The sequence below is a fragment of the Denticeps clupeoides genome, chromosome 1, assembly GCF_900700375.1.
Source record: "Denticeps clupeoides chromosome 1, fDenClu1.1, whole genome shotgun sequence".
NCBI classification, from domain to species: Eukaryota; Metazoa; Chordata; class Actinopteri; order Clupeiformes; family Denticipitidae; genus Denticeps; species Denticeps clupeoides.
Window position 1 is genome coordinate 11,241,748 of NC_041707.1, and position 16,571 is coordinate 11,258,318.

The window sequence follows — 16,571 nt, forward strand, 5'->3', positions numbered from 1 at the left end:
AACCAAACACGCACACAAAAAAAAAATTATGTTTGAAGGATTCCCAATTAGATCATTAGGAAAGTTAAACAGTAGCGTACGCCCCCCCCCCCCCCACCAACCCCTTCCCCTCTCTCCCTTTCATTTTAAAAGGCGTATTTCTACAGTTCCATTTCTTTTCCCATGAACCACAGAACTTCCTGCCAGTTATAAGTACAAGTGATCTCAATTAGGGACCTCCTTGAAGGCATGGAGGCAGACAGTCAGGGCAATGGGAGCCAGAGGAAACTGTCTTTACATTTTCCTCCCCGCTTTTCCACACAGGCTCGTCGTGCCCAGAGCACACATCATCAAAAGCACATATGCAGAACACTGCCTTTTTTCAGTTTGGGCTAAATAAAAGTGTCACTGTTATATTCTTTATTGTCGTAACTGTCACTGGTTTTATCACATGTGGGATGGGGGGAGAAATAAGCTTTAATTATTTTTTTTTTTGTTAAAAACTGTCTACTTACATATGAGAACCTTGGGGGTGTTAAAAAACAAGCCCACATAGACCTATACCAATAAACAGCAGAAAGGTAAACAGACAAGCTCTAGGTCCTCAGCGTGAAGTGAGGAATATAATTATTCCATATCGCAATCCCATGCCACAGACCCTGCCAAGGGTGGAATGTAATCTCCTCAATTGGACGGTATTTAAACTCAATATAAAATTTTTTTTTAAAAAAAAAACGCTCCTCGCTGAGACCTGTAATTTGCAAAATATAGGACTGCCGAATGGAGCCCTTTTCCGGAGACTCCTGTTTATGTGCTTTTCAACAAAGAGAACATTGGGGGGAGGACTAGAAAAGTGTTTGTGGCATTTGTCACATAATCTCGCTTGCAAAAAAAAAAAAAAAAAAAAAAAAAACTTAGTATAAGTCTTCTTCAGCTCCTTAAAAACATATTTTTTTCATGACTATCCTTATTTGAACTCGAAAAAAAAAGGGAGGGAAATTGTTGCCAGTTTACATTATTGCTTTAAACCAGTGCTCACTTTGAAGCGAATAAGGAGGACCAAGTCAATATGTGAAGCATGAATGGGTTTTGATCCAACTGCCACACAATCAGCCTACGATGAAACTTTCTTGCCTTCCAGAGCAGTTTGATGAGTGTATGGTTTTAGGAATGTTTTTCAGATTGGTCATTGTCATGTACCAGAAGGGTATAAATAGACATATTGAATCTTGGACCTATATACCTGCACCTAAAATGCACCCTGCTGATCACAGCAGCAGAAATCCAGCCTTGTTCTGATGAGGCCGAAGGGGTTGGAAATGTGTGCACACGTCTCCGGGAGGTGTGTGAAAATGCTTCTCCCAATCGTGTGGCCAGGGCACACACCCCCATGAGAACAGATCTCCGGCTTTGAAGGGCCCACTCACACCGATGACTACTGACACCGGGGTAAACATGCATAAATAGACATACATCTGTGTGTGTGTGTGTGTGTGTGTGTGTGTGTGTGTGTGTGTGCGCGTGCGTGCTTGTTCACATCTCTGGGAGAGGAGGTATTTCTGTGAAGATGAGTGCAGAGATAGACTGAGGTGGGAGAGTTGCGGTTTACTTACATCATGCTCTGCAGCTCGGGGACAAAGCTGGTGGCCCTTCCGCATCCTCTTGCTGCCATGCTGGCCCCGCCTGCCATCGGGCTAGCAGCGCTGTTGCTCATCTGTTACACACAAAGCGCAGGGCCTTTCATCTACATATTAATCAATTAAAGTGTACGCAATTATCAAGGCTCTTCACAAAGCAAATGTGGCAAATTTTAAAAATATGAAATAAACAAACTTATCCAACCTAAACAGACCTTATAAAAACAGCAACAATATCCCTAATTCTACATGAATGTAACGAATGCATCTTTGATGCAAATGGAATTGAATTCAAGCTGTTTTACCACAGATCTGCACCACGGGTAGAGATTCAAATCTGGAAATAAATCTTCATGTAGGAGTGTGTCACAATCCTACTGTGTACGTAATTTCTGGGCTTAATCGTGGTTTTTAGCCATAACTAAAACTCCGTACGCAGTTTAGATAGGAACAAGAAGTCTTGGGATTAAGGAATTATGTAGACAGGCATCAGAGCAATCGCTATCTCTTTCAAGCATACTGATGCATATCCAGCAGGCAAAATTAGTTTTGAATAGCCCCAGGTCATTAGGAAAGCCACACAAAACATGGTGCATTTTTTTCTAGTACAATATGGCCACAATGACCTTTAAGCTTGTGAGGAGCTTGATCTGTGCATGAGAAAACAAATGAACAGGATTTACGCAACAAAAAAAACCCAAAATGGACAGTCAAATTTTGCAGGCACGCTTCTGTAACCTGAGCTTTACATGTGGAAGTGAGACCAGGTGAGTTTTTACGCTCCGTGAAATTTATTGGACAAAATTACCTGGAGCCTAGCTGCGAGCCAAAACCACAGTCTTCCTACGGTAAACCAAATAATAAGACTATCAAATCTCACAGGTGGATGTCCTGTTTTATACGGGTGTAAAAAAAAAAAAAAAATGAATCCCTCACATCAAAGTTCCTTTTTTGTTTGGTTTGTTTCATGGTTCAGATACCTGATATCTCAAAGATATCACAGACAATTGTGCAAATTATGTTTCCATTTGTACAGACCTAAAACAAAAAACTCTGAAATGTCTCACAAAAGGCAGGAGTGCAGACATTTTCTCCAATAAATACGTTTTTTTTTTTTTTTAACATTTAAATCCTTCTGCTTTTCACCCCCTGTGCTGGATGAAAGCGGCAGCCTTTGCTTTGAGTTGTGAAGGCAGATGGCCGCCATACTAGGCAAAACGAATTCAGATGTGCCAAATAAATCCAGATTACTTCAACATGCACAGGGCTAAAACAGTGCTCAAGTCGAGTGAGTCAAACAGGGGATCCTATTCTATTTATTGCATTTTCCTCCCTGTAATTAAATAGACTTTTATGTTGCCTCTTGCTTCTAAACTTCTCTTTTCTATGCACGCCTAGCTCATTTACGGATTTAATTTTGGCCCAAAAAAAAAAAAAAAAAAACGTGGAGTCTAGTAGCCGAGTCGGATAATGTTTTGTCTGCCGGAACAAAGGAAAAGAATTAGGGTGATTCTATATATGTGGAATACGTTTAAAGACAAGGACAACTTGATGCTGAATAAATAAGTGAGAAAATTATCATTTTAATTATTTTGATTGCCTGTAATCCAAAATAAGCATGGCCTAATTTCGGAAGATCTCAAATGAACATAACTTACTTTAATATATATGCAATTGTGTTAAACAATTGTGGATTGTTCATTTTAGTATGACATGGCAAATGCAAGATAGAACCTTTTAAAAACTCTTATTTTACTCCACATCCATTGCCTGTCACCAAAATGAAGTATACCCCCCCTCATGCCTAAAGTCTCCATTTGCATAAGTGGAATCATGCAAAATCAATTTCCATATCCAAAAAAAAAAGAGGATTAAAAGCCTCTTGAACATGGATGAGAAAAGGAAGTGCGCTGGTTAAACCCCCCCCCAGTGAAACAAGCGAACATATTAGAATCTCTGCCGCGCATTGCATCGCCTCCTGCAGATTCAGACCATAAATCCTGAGGGCGCGTCAACTCTGCCTCCTCTCCTCCTTTCTCATCTCACGTCTGAATTCCTTTCAAACAAACCTTTCTGTAGTAAAGCTGACGGGGGGCTGAGGGCTTAAAGCAAAGACAGATGTCACTCACAGGCGCATGGCGGGTGTTGTCTTAAAAAACTGTGTGTGTGTATATACATACACATAATCATTGTATGTGGCAGTGTGTTTGTGTTGCTTTAAAGTCTTGTTCGAAAGCACGCGTTACAAAATTCATGAATGCATTTGTTCTCTCAATAAGTGAGTCAGCAAAAATGACTTCAGACAATCTTTTTGAATATATGAAACCAAGAAATCACTGTGTAGATTACTTGTTAAAAGGCTATCACCGATGCCAGTAAAATATAATCATTTGTGAGTGTGTGAAATGCATCGATAAAAGCGCTTTGACTTATTACGAAATGAGACGACTTGAATAACTGAATGTGTAAATGTCTTGTTGACTTTTTAACAACTGGAGCATTGTATTACAGATCGTGTTTCAAAATGTATTCTGGGCAGCCAACCTGGACCAAATCATCTTCAGCTGCAATAATAGGACAGTCCATATAAATCGTGTCACCCTAGCTGATTGCCCTTTCAGTGCAAAATACTGATATGGCTTCCTTTTTTTTTAACTCACTATGGTTATGTCCAAACGTTCCAGATGAATCTGTAAAGCACCGTGTACTGAGCACGGGTCAAGTCGGTAATCAGGGGTAGGAGCATGAAACAGGACCTGCGTTAAAGAGCTGCCAGAGAGTACGATAAAACACCCAAAACTTTTCTGAATGTCCTACTAACATGGCTGGAAATCACTTGGTGTAAATTTCCAGCCTTCCCGAATATCCCTGCAAAAGCAGGAATTTTGATGCTGCTGCAAAAAAAAAAAGCTTGAATTGCTACTGCAGAATAGCACGAGGAAACATTTTTTTCTTGCTTTGTTGAGGCACGCTTGACATGTCATTAATAAGTACATTATCGCATTCGCCAGAGTTGCGCGTTTACCTCGTTACTGTCGTCCTCGCATCTGACGTTCCTACTCGTTACTATTCACTTGTTCGCTTCTGCCCCATTCCCACACAAACAGCGCGCAGCCGGCAGCTTGTTTTCGGCGTCGGCGGGTCCCGACGCGCAGTGCATTCTGGGACCTGTAGTTCGCGGCGGTTATATAACGCGCCCGCGACGCGCCAAGCTGCAAACGTTGTAGTTTTTTTCCCCCTGTGGCGCACGTTTAAGACGCAACCGAGTGTCACTCGCCGACGAGCGCCACCTAAGGAGGCTTATTGGGACGAGCAGTCCATGAGCGCGCCAGCTTTGACGTGAAGCCTCAATTTAAATGTTCTAAAAGAAGAAACTTTGATCTACCTACCATTTAGCTTCAAACTGTTTGATTGCAGCAAATATAATAATACTTTTATTGTACTTAGCTTATAATTAATTTTATTACATTATAGATCCTGCCCACCCAATGCCCTCATCATCATAAGGAACTAACTACAGTTTTAAAAAGGAAGCGACTAAATTCCTCGTTGTCTTTTCGTTCATTTATCTCATCCAGTTTCGCAACTGGTTTATGCACAAATAACAAGAATGGATCAACACAAATTCTGATTAATTCGCAAATAGTGTAACATAGTCATTTCATGATGATAGTGGGGTCAAGAAAATAAGAATTAGTCGATTACATCGCAAAACGCCCGTTTTGAATCGTTTTGCGTATCCGACGCGCAAAAACTTGTGTCTTTCCATTATTTTGATGCAATCCGATGGCCGGCCTCAGACAACCACGTGCTCTGCTCTCATCAGCATAATAATCGTCCCGGTCGGCTACCGCTTATATATAAACCACAAAAAAAACCTGAGCCGGAGAAGTCCCTGCCTCCCGACGCAAACCACACAGAGAGACCAAAAAAAAAAAAAAAAACGCGGCTTCGCGTCGCCTTCATCCGTCTGACCGCAACTTGTGGGACGATCACCTTTTTAACCCTTCACAGCCGGCGCCCTGGTCAGGCTATGCGAGGGTGGGGAACGCGTAGGTCGATCTTACATACATTTCTTTAAAAAAAAGAGCGGCTGGCGTGAATTATTAGTATTATTTGGGTTTTTTTGTTTTTTTTTTGGACGGTTTCTGTTCTGCGCTCGCAGTTCCGCGGAAGCGCTCCGGCGACCGCGAAGCGACTTTCTGGATTTAACTTTTTTTTTTTTTCTTGGCATTTTTCCTTCCTGTATTAGAAAATAGACGCGATCTGACACGATCGAGGATGGTTCGCGGCGCGCGTGGTTTTTGACGGCTCGGCGAGCGCGCGAGCGTGCGTGCGTGCGTGCGTGCGTGCGTGCGCGCAACGCACCTTCCAGCGCAAGTTTAACGAAGCCTCGTTTTTTTTTTTTTTTTTTTTTTTTTGCTCCTCTTTTTCCCGACTTGCACAAGACTTGTAGAAAAACTCCGCGAAGGAAACTGAAGCCGTCTGCGCAACTCTTTTTTTTTTTTTTTTTTTTGGTATTATTCCATGGCACCGTGAAGGAATACGGTTCTCCGGAAAAGCGCACGTTTTTTCTTTGGGGGGGGCGCGCAACGTTTTGGGGGAACTTTTTTTTTTTTTTTTTTTTAAATCATTTCATTCAAGCGCCGCTTTACCGCTCGCTGAACTGAACGTGGCTGTTGTGATGCGCATTCCCGTAGACCCGAGCACCAGCCGGAGGTTCAGCCCGCCGTCCAGCAGTCTCCAGGCCGTCCCCGGCAAAATGAACGACGTGAGCCCCGTCGGCGCGCAGCAAGAAGCCGCCGCGGCCGCGGCGGTGCCGAGACTCCGTCCGCACGACAACCGGACGATGGTGGAGATCATCGCCGACCACCCCGCCGAGCTGGTCCGGACGGACAGCCCCAACTTCCTCTGCTCCGTGCTGCCGTCTCACTGGAGATGCAATAAAACTTTGCCAGTGGCGTTTAAGGTAAGTTGTGTTTGTTGTAGTTCTTGTTTTCTGCCTCTCCTATATTTCATATTTCTGACACATTTCATGAACTTATGGCTCCGCTACTGCCAACAAAAAAAAGTACACGTACATTAATTGCGTTTCGTGGTCTGGAGAGACGCACCTGGGTTTCGTTTTTGAAATGTTTTTTTTTTCGTCTTTGGAACGATTGATCGCGGTTCGTCGTGACACTTTCAGGGTGCGGGGACAGAGACGTTGCCTTTCGGGGCTGCAACTTGGCGTCACCGTGTCGCGTTGCGTGTGTGTGTTTCTTTCTTTCTTTCTCTCTTTTTAAGAGCCCTAGACCCCATTCCGAACCCCACGTTGATGCGGGTTACGAACTCTGACCCGCCGCTCGTGCCCGCGTTTTAAAAATAGAACCGGCGCGCGGCCCCGGCGAAACCGGAGAGAGGCGCGCGCGTCCATTCGTGGCGACGCGCGCACGCACGCACGCACGCATGTTTAATCGCGCGCACGTGACCGCGAGCGACGGACACCGACTCGGTCCCTCTTTAATCAGGATTCGATTCTTTTCCCGGACACTCGCGGAAACAAGTAACCCAACAACTTTCAAACGTCGCATAAAGCTCAGAATATAACACAATAACACACACATTCGGAAATCTAACGTTCCTAGATGGTCGCGAGAAATAAAAATATGAAGTTCGAGGGCACTTGTGAAGAGAAGGGGGAAGGGGGTTGTAAATATGACAACCACCAAATTATTTCAATTAAAAAAAAAATCTAAACGCTTTAGTTAAATGTTGAACGACCCTCCCCTTCTTTAACATGAATTGTAAAGAATTCTGATGCCATCAGTTGCAATATTTAAAGGCTGGGACAGAATTTAGCACATTTCACAATTTACGTTCTGTAAATTGCACTTTTTAAATGAATTAATTTATTGATATTTTACTAAATATAACGTGTTGGTTCATTTCTAGGCATAATTTCAAGAAATGTTTGGATTGAAATGTTCTGTAGATTGTCTGTGTAAGGTACATTTAATGAAGAGGGAAACTTTTTCACACCGCAGCCTGTCCGCTCATGCTTTCACTCCGGGCTGTTTAGGTGGTCGCGCTGGGGGACGTTCCTGACGGCACGGTGGTCACGGTGATGGCAGGGAATGACGAGAACTACTCGGCAGAGCTGCGCAATGCCTCGGCTGTCATGAAGAACCAAGTAGCCCGCTTTAATGACTTGAGGTTCGTGGGCCGGAGTGGACGAGGTCAGTTCTCTGCTCATTTGCTCGTTCCGAGCGCGCATGACACACCATAAACACATGGGTTCACGTGATCCAACCGCACCCGGCACGGCATGTTTACAAAGAAAGAAGGAAAGAAAGGGAGTGCAGTTGTTCGGCAAGTGGTAGGTGATCTGCATGGATACCAAACCACTGAATAAAGATGGGTAGCGTGGCTGTCAGGTCGCGAGCCACAGATTAAGTTAGGTGGAATGGGGTAATGTGTACGTTTCCTGATTGACAAAAAAAATGGACAAAATGCCTGTGAACAACAGTTCTTCTGCGACACCAGTTTTTTTTTTTTTATGTGGAAGGAAGGAAGGGTGCGTGAGCGTAGATGAATGTGTGAAAAAAAAAAAAACAAGGGGTCTCTTTGACTTTGCTTTCAAATGTTTGTTTTTTTGTGTGTGCACATGTTTAAATCCAAGCACGGCCCCTAACACCGCACAACTTTGAAAATAGCGAGTGCCACATTGGATGGCGCGCTCCGCGTTGTTTGTGCGCAGGCCTGGATCGCACACACTGTACAGCTCTCGCGGGCCGGTCATGTGTGAATGAATGCTGCTTTTGATATGGGAGCAATTACGCCCGGGAAAAAAAAAAAGAAAAAGAAAAAGAAATGCATCTACGCCGGCCTTGTGATCCCGTCGGAAGAGCCCCATTGAAGATGCAGGCCTTTGAAGAGGACAGCCAAGCAGATCAGAGGCGCAGGCAGCCTGATGCTAGCGGCAGGGCAGGCCAAGCGCGTGCAGTCTAGACTTGTCCCCCTGTCCCGCGTGGAGCCTCAAAGACGCGCGCGGTGGAGTGCACCGAGATCCTGGGCCTTTTCACGGAGATAAACAATGGAAGGTGCTTGTACAATTTGCCCAGATTAGGATAAGGCCTAGAATTGCATCATTATCGCGAGGATTTAGTGTTCTTACAGTTAATACCGCTCTTTAAAAAGCTTAGTGATTCTCTCAATTGTTTTGCAAATGCCCCCTTTGGTGCATTTTAGATTGTCTTCATTTTTTTATTTTTTTTTACAACTAAAATAAACATTACAACTAAAATTAAAATTAAATAAACATAAGATGTTGACCTCTGGTCGCCATGATTCATGGCGCATTGGCCTTTTGTCGTCTTACTGTCATCCTCAATAATAAAAAAGCACGTCGCGTCCATTCTGGCATCACTTTACAATCCTCAAATGGTCTAGCACCTCCTTGCCTCCCAGGTTCCCTCGCTGTTCGGATGAATGACCCGCCAGTGTTCCTTCATTCCTCGCTGCGTTTCAGGGCCGATCTTTTGAAGTGTTTCACGGATTTTGTGTTTGGCGTGTTTTTGAAAACAATTTTCTTCATGGCCTACCCTTTTGTTCAGGTTCAGCTGTTTAAAAAAAAAAAAACTTGAACTTGAACTTGAAAAGGTTCTAGGGGAATGTGTCACCCCTTGAGTGTACATGTGATGCAGTTGAGACCTTTGCACAATGCCTTGAGTATTCTCAGTGTTAGCTTTGGTGGCACTGACAGACATCCAGCCAGCTTCCAATGACTGGCCTCAGCACATTCCTGACACATAAGGCAGACATACACACACACACACACGCCCACACACACACACAGACTACTGTATGCTGTTTGTGTGTGTCTGTGTGTGTGTGTGTGTCCACCTTATCTTCTCACAGCTGTCACAGAGAGGAGATCTTTAGACCCGCATGGAGACCCACACCTCAGCAGGCTTGAGTTTCTCCTATCTGTGTCATGAGATCTGGGGGAGGAAGTCGCAGAGGAGATAGCAGAGCATACGGAAATTAGGCATAGGAAATGATACTGCATGCAGTGTGGGAGATTAGACAAAGATATAAATTATTGAAGTAAACAAATAAGAGGCAAAGCTGGCACTGCGCTGATAAAAACATACCGAATAGACAACATGGTCATTTCATGCATTAGATAATGAAATATTCGTTTAAGCAATTGTTTTAAATTATGTTCAGTAGCATTCAATTGGATTGGAAAGAACTGGTACAGAATGGCAAATTTTGAATGTCAGAGTATCTTTGAATAAATGAACATTAAAGATCCCAGAACAGAACTTGTGTGGTACTGTTAATTATGTTCATCATACAGTATTTGTTAATATCTGTTCACTGTCATGTACTGCAAGAAGCAGCTGAAGACCATCAGAGTGCATATGAGTGGCTAGTCGATTGAATCACCCATTTCCACCCACTTCTTCCTGTCTTAGCAGCTCTGGCAACTTATCTGACCTGACTTCATGGACTACGTAGGCTTCTCAAAATGATTCCATACCACGCACCCCCCCCCAGCATAAATTATCAATATGAGTATGTGTCTTCTCCCTCCTGACTCAGAAAAGGTCAGAATACTGAAGCCTGTCTTAGTATACACTGGGCACGAAGCATTTCAGTAAGTTTGGAAACTTCAGTCTGGCACTAATTATCAAAATATCTCACTTTAAAATTTTGATTTATATTAGAATTGCAACTTTTTTTTTTTTTTACATTTTTTGTCCTAGTCTCTCACTTCCTTTTGCAAATGAGGCACCTTCACTGGTCTGTTGCTCACTGCATAAAAATGAATGAAAATCATAAAGTTCTTGAACCTTAATATGCATGACAATACGCACACATGCATGCACTGTGTGATTATTATACAGTGTTAACTGTGTGTCATTTTTTGCAGCTATAATCACAATCGACTATTGTTTCATGTCTTATAACAGAAAAGGCAGTTAAAATCCCACAGTCACCATCATCACCACCAGGCAGAATGCAAATGGGTGGCCAATGCTGAATGTGGCACATTGTGTGGAGGACTAATGGGGCTTGAACCTTTTTTGTGTTTTGCAGGCAAAAGCTTCACTCTGACAATCACAGTATTCACAAACCCACCCCAAGTGGCTACTTACCACCGAGCCATAAAGGTCACAGTGGATGGACCAAGGGAGCCAAGAAGTGAGTAGCCACTACCCCCCCCCCCCAAAAAAAATAAAAGAAACATCATGTGACAATGATTATCCATCACAAAGAGCTGCACCAGTCTAAATGTCGTCTGAGAGATGAATGTTGAATGTTCCTCTCTGGCGTTATGCCCCTGTCTCAATCCAGAGGTGGGCTGAAGAGATAACACCACAGCGTGGGGACGGAAGATGATGGATGAATGGGCACATGGATTGTGTTAGTGTCCCTCTTTAAAGATGGATTCAGTATGCCTGAATGCACAAAGCTGCCTTTTATATCCAAACCGGCATTTTAAGCCAGAAGCCCAGAGTTGCTCGGCCTGCAAAAATGTTTACTGTGTTGGCGCCTCTGTCTTTATTCTTTGGTGAGTGTTACGTGTTGACCACTATGCCAGGCCCTCGGACCTGTGACGCCAGGCCGAGCTCTTTGGAAGTTCCCTCTCAAGCTTGTAAAAACACAGTAGCATCCTATCTCAGCAAGAAGTCCAAGGTTAGCATGACAAATGCCCATTCATGTTGCAACGTGATGCCAAATTAATGGATGGTCTAAGGGAGCAAAAGCAGTGCTGTGAATTAAACTGTCTTCCTACTCCCTTATTAGTGTAAAACCTGCTAAGCACAGAACTTTCCTATGATTAACATATGGAAAACTTTGCTTATTTTTGCTCTACAAGAAATATTAGATGGCAAATTGAACCTATAATTATGAAGTGTAGGCTGTCGTCACAATTAATCCTCTGACTTCCACTGGCCTTGTACACTGAAAAGATCAAAGACCAGACAACTATGAAAAGCTCTTATTCTGTGTTTATGTTCTAAACTATTATGGCACAGATCACCAAAATCACAGCCCTTGTGGAAGAACATTTTGCATTGATGAAACTGCTCTGCATCTGACTAGAGTTTCAGTCCTAAAAATGTATTTTTTTTTTCCTGAAGCAGTTGTAACTGGACCCTTACCATGATTTATTGCCAGGCTCGCAAAATGGGACCATTCCTGTATCAAATCAGGGGGTGGTCAATGAAGCTGGATATAAACCAGCTAGCCATACTGAATGTGAATTCCCTTGACAAAGCATCTTGATTAATGACAATATCTCATTAGGCAAGAGCTTTGACCCCTCCAGTGCTCTGCGGACTGCCACGATTCCAGTAAACGGGGCAGTGGTGGCCTAGCGGTTAAGGAAGCGGCCCTGTAATCAGAAGGTTGCCGGTTCGATTCCCGATCCGCCAAGGTGCCACTGAGGTGCCACTGAGCAAAGCACCGTCCCCACACACTGCTCCCTGGGCGCTTGTCATGGCTGCCCACTGCTCACTCAGGGTGATGGGTTAAATGCAGAGGACAAATTTCACTGTGTGCATCGTGTGATGTGCTGCTGTGTATCACATGTGACAATCACTTCACTTAAAAAATAATGCTTCACTCTTTAATTCTCACATGTACCAAGTTGACTTTATCATGTGTGGATCACAGCCCTAAAATTATGATCGCTTTCTTTATGTGTTCATGTTCCATCAGAAAATATTTTAAAATGTTGATATGGAAAAATGTATCAGTAATCAAAAAGAAACACATCTTCATTTGATATGAATATAGCTTTACAAGCAACTAATTCCCCTAGTACACTAAGCATTGGGGATTCCTGGATATCTAGGCAGATATGTCTATGAATTTTTATTATGGCCACAAACGTAACACTTTATGCACAGTACAGGCCAAAAGTTTGGACACACCTTCTCATTCAACGTGTTTTCTTTTTTTTCATGACCATTTACATAGGTAAATTCTCACTTAAGGCATCAAAACTATGAATGAACACATGTGGAGTTATATACCTTTGGCCTGTACTGTATGAATATACCTCAGGTCATGATTTAACAAAGGTCTGGTTCCATGAACTTTGGTTGTAGTCTTATGTACAATACTGAGAATCACACAGGAGCAGCGTCTTGTCGTGCCTCGGATATGCTTAATGGTTTCTAAGTAGTTTGCTATTTTAAGAATCACTCAGCAGTCACTGCTTACAACTATTCTCAATGTGTGAGGTACATGTTTTAAAAAAAAAGAAAAAGAAAAGTATTTTTTGAGCTTAAGAACCATGCTTGTAGTGAATACAGGGCGGCCATGGCTGATGTGTTATATTGACCATGGTGCTCTATGCAAAAGTTTTTTACTTTATAACATTGATTTTTTCATACTTATTTACATTTTTACATTTACGTTTTACATTATCCAGAGCAACTTAAATTCAGTAGTTACAGGGACAGTCACCCTGGAGCAATTTAGGGTTAGGTGTCTTGCTCAGAGAGCCTCTTCATAGCCAATCCATTCCCCTCCATACCCCCTCTCATCAGTGCATCAGCACATCAGACCTCAAGTAGCCTGTGGCATCTATAACATCCACAACATTTACATTTTGTTAATTTACCCGTTAATTCTAGGTTTTTGCGGGAGAGGTGTGAGTGTGCAGAACTCATTGTTTGTCTTTAACCAAGCATTTGACTGTAGTTCAGCCACTGTTAGTGTGAACAATTCTGACAGTATGATCTCTGCACTGATGTACTTGTTCTGGCGAGACCAGTGTGACAGTTCTATTTTCATCTTTTACACACTCTCTCTCTCTCCCTCTCTCTCTCTCTCTCGATGTCTGTCTCCCCCTCCCCTCGTTCTCAAACATGCAGTTGCTAGGAGGCAGGCAGGTGGCCAAGCAGGAAATGACACATGCAGAGGCATCTCGCATTGTGCAACCTCCTGTTAGTCTGATGCGAAGCTGCCTCTGCCTGCCTGTTTACGCATTCCTCTGCTCTGGAAATCAGAGCTGAGAGAGAGAGAGAGAGAGAGAGAGTGAGGAAGAAGAGCGTCAGACATGGAGACAGACAGACATAAAATGTCTGGATCATTCAAAATCCTAAACAGTGCCTCATTGTTCTATGTAACTATGTTGTGAAAAAAGTAGATCAAAGTAAGATTTAGAATCTAGTTTGTCTTCTTATCAAGTCTAATTTACTCACTGCTTTGGCAGCTGGGGGCTATTGTAGCATTTTATAATAAAATTCTTTTTTATATATATATATATATATAAATTAATGTGCCATGTAGATTTGTGACTGGAAAAGACAGATGCGTTTTGAATGATGTACAAAGATGAGCTTTGTTGGTAAGAAATTCCCAATCTCATTTAAAGGCCAAAGCAATTAGGGTTCCGGAAGCAGTTTGTATTTATTGTAACACAAAAGTGGACAGGGTATGAGTGTGTAATTGCTTAACATCCATTAACACACAAAGAGGAATTTTAAAAGGCACTGAACATTTACATTTACAGCATTTATCAGACGCCCTGATCCAGAGCGACTTACAACCAGTAGTTACAGGGACAGTCTCCCTGGAGCAATTTAGGGTTAAGTGTCTTGCTCAGGGACACAATGGTAGTAAGTGGGATTCGAACCCGGGTCTCCTGGTTCATAGGCGAGTGTGTTACCCACTAGGCTACTACCACCCTGAAGGCGCTAGGACCATGATAAATCAGAATTGGGACAATGGAAGTAAAAACAAATATGTATTCAAAAGCAGGGCAGGATTGCTAGTTGGTTGGAAATTGAAGAAGTCTTCACAAATCCTGGCTCATTCCAAGCACACACCAGCTTTCTAATATGGTGGTCTCAGCTATAAAGCATTACTGTTCCCTAATATTAGGCTAAATCTGTAATTTGGAGCAAGGATGGTGATCCACAATTCGTCCAGACAGCTATGCATAATGGGAATGACTTTTTCCAGGACTCAACCTTAATGCTTGACCGCTGCTTTCTAGGCACCAGTGTCTGGTATAAAGCTAATAGCCAGATGGAACTGATTTCCTTGGCGAACAGAAAGCAAGTCCTCCCTGTGGCTCCCATGTTCCCAGTTTGACAGGCTTTCTCCAGTGATTGGTTTCTTTGGAATTTCCATTGTGCGCCCAGACAGCGGTCCTTGGGTGGTTACTGTGTGGTGCGCCACTACACCCAGTACCTGGCGTCATGGGTGTGAACTACAGAGTGGTGTAATTATCTGGTGAGACTGGCTTAGAGGAGGTCTAGCTGTGGTTATTAAAAGTCATTTTCACTAATAGGCTGGGTAGGGGCGGTTAGACCATTAGACCATTTATAGAGGACTAAAATCCTGCGCCATCACAACCCCAACATTAAAAAAACTTTTCTTTTTTCTTTTTTTTTTGGTCTAGTAAATGCATTTTCAGAGCTGCTCAGCACCACCCTTGCTGTTTGGGAAAAATGTGGATGTCAAATAAGAGCACGATTCCCAGTCCCAGCACCCCAAGGACAATAATTGCAGATGTTTTTATAAATGTCATAGGAAATGGAATCCTTTAATTATAAGGGATTTGCAAATGAAATGTGGCCTTTTTATTGCCAGGAGAAAGAAATATTGTTCGCTAATGTCGCTCGGCTGCAGTACAAATGATGAAGCATATGGAGCTAATTCCAAAACTGTTTATGGAATGTTGGCTGGCTCGGCCTATTCAGTTCATGACCAAGACACTCCACGGTTTGATGCCTAGTACAGTGTAAAATCGATGTTTTATCAATGTGGGGGGCTTGGTGTAACACAGAATCCCATCAGAATGGTTTGGAAGAAGACAACGTTTGGATCCTCTGCAGCATCTTCATTTACAGAAGCGATCTGATGCATTGGCCTGTCAAAACGTCGTCTGAAGCAAGCGTTATCCCTTCCTAAGGCGGAAGAGCAATCCATAGCACGATCTTTGCAGAATTGGCATCCCATGCAGTGCAGCAGTAGTCCAAATCCCTGTAATTACCAGGTTTGTCAATATTAGGCCGCCATGTTCCAACGTCTTCAAAGATATAGGGCAGTGACGTCATTTGACTCGCACCAAGCAGAGTCTGCCAGCGAGGATTAGTGGCAAGTTACGTTATGCCGACGGATGGAAAACACACAAGGTCTTTTCTCTGTCTGTCTGTCTCTCTCTCTTTCTCTCTCTCCCTCTGAATTGCGCTTCATTTTCCGAGCTTACTCCTGAGTCTGTTTTGACTGCTGGAAAAGTGCTATTGTCTCACAGAAGGTTCCTATAAAGCAGTAGCCAGACAGTCTTCAAAGTTTCACCTCTGCATTTGCCAGTTTAAAGAGGCTGGTGAATAACATCAGTGGGTGTCTGCTTGTTCTGTTTTTTTTAGTTTATTTAGTTTTTCCTTTATTTCTTGAGACTTCATGATGGGTTGCACCAATTCCAAATGTTTTTCCGTTTTGGGACATTTTCATATGAAGTTGCTTTACAGCCTGTGTTTTTTTTCGTCCCAAACCAGGTTAAGTCTCAGTAATACGTCAAATACTGTCAAATATTTGCCAATGATGGACATTTATCTTTGATCAGTGAGCTAGGACACTCAAGAAAGTTGGTTAAGGCATTGGGCTTCTATGTTTTTAGCATATCTCAAACATATGAAGCCTCTACATGCCAGAAAACACACGCAACAGTGGTGTGTAACAGAGGAATATTAACGCTGATTTTGAGAATCATTTTCAGGACGTACTTTGGGCTTTGAGAACTTAAAAGCAAGTCCTGACAGGTAGGCGCACACAAGGTCTTGACGCCCAGACAAAGGAAAGCGCAGTCCACGGACCAAAAAAAAATAAAAAAGATTTTTTTTTAATACTGCAAGAAATATCTGGCTGTGTTTTTTTTCCCTCTCAAGCAAGAGGCTGGGTTTTAAGCAGAGCGATGTTGCTCTTGGCAGCGGCGAAACT

At 42.9% G+C, this 16,571-nt stretch overlaps 2 protein-coding genes across 7 annotated transcripts in view; one reads left to right on the forward strand and one right to left on the reverse strand.

Moving 5' to 3' along the window:
* The window catches only part of supt3h (SPT3 homolog, SAGA and STAGA complex component), a 74,475-nt gene extending 69,707 nt beyond the window's left edge, over positions 1 to 4,768 (reverse strand). Inside the window, exons 1-2 of one of the 2 annotated variants that reach the window (XM_028999006.1) lie at positions 4,642 to 4,768; positions 1,593 to 1,693 (exon numbers count right to left, since the gene is read on the reverse strand). In XM_028999006.1, coding sequence (XP_028854839.1) covers positions 1,593 to 1,693 — 101 coding nt within the window. In that variant the 5' untranslated portion in view covers positions 4,642 to 4,768. The remainder of the gene's footprint in view (positions 1 to 1,592; positions 1,694 to 4,641) is intronic. The other variant, XM_028999015.1, reaches the window with a different exon arrangement.
* runx2a (RUNX family transcription factor 2a) overlaps positions 1 to 16,571 on the forward strand; it is a 41,488-nt gene that overhangs the window by 9,812 nt on the left and 15,105 nt on the right. For 3 of the 5 annotated variants that reach the window (XM_028998970.1, XM_028998995.1, XM_028998977.1), the window contains exons 3-5: positions 6,317 to 6,585; positions 7,678 to 7,834; positions 10,704 to 10,808. In XM_028998970.1, the coding sequence (XP_028854803.1) occupies positions 6,317 to 6,585; positions 7,678 to 7,834; positions 10,704 to 10,808 (531 nt within the window). Of the gene's footprint in view, positions 1 to 5,540; positions 5,669 to 6,316; positions 6,586 to 7,677; positions 7,835 to 10,703; positions 10,809 to 16,571 lie in introns of those variants that run through there. The other 2 variants (XM_028998984.1, XM_028998987.1) reach the window with 2 other exon arrangements.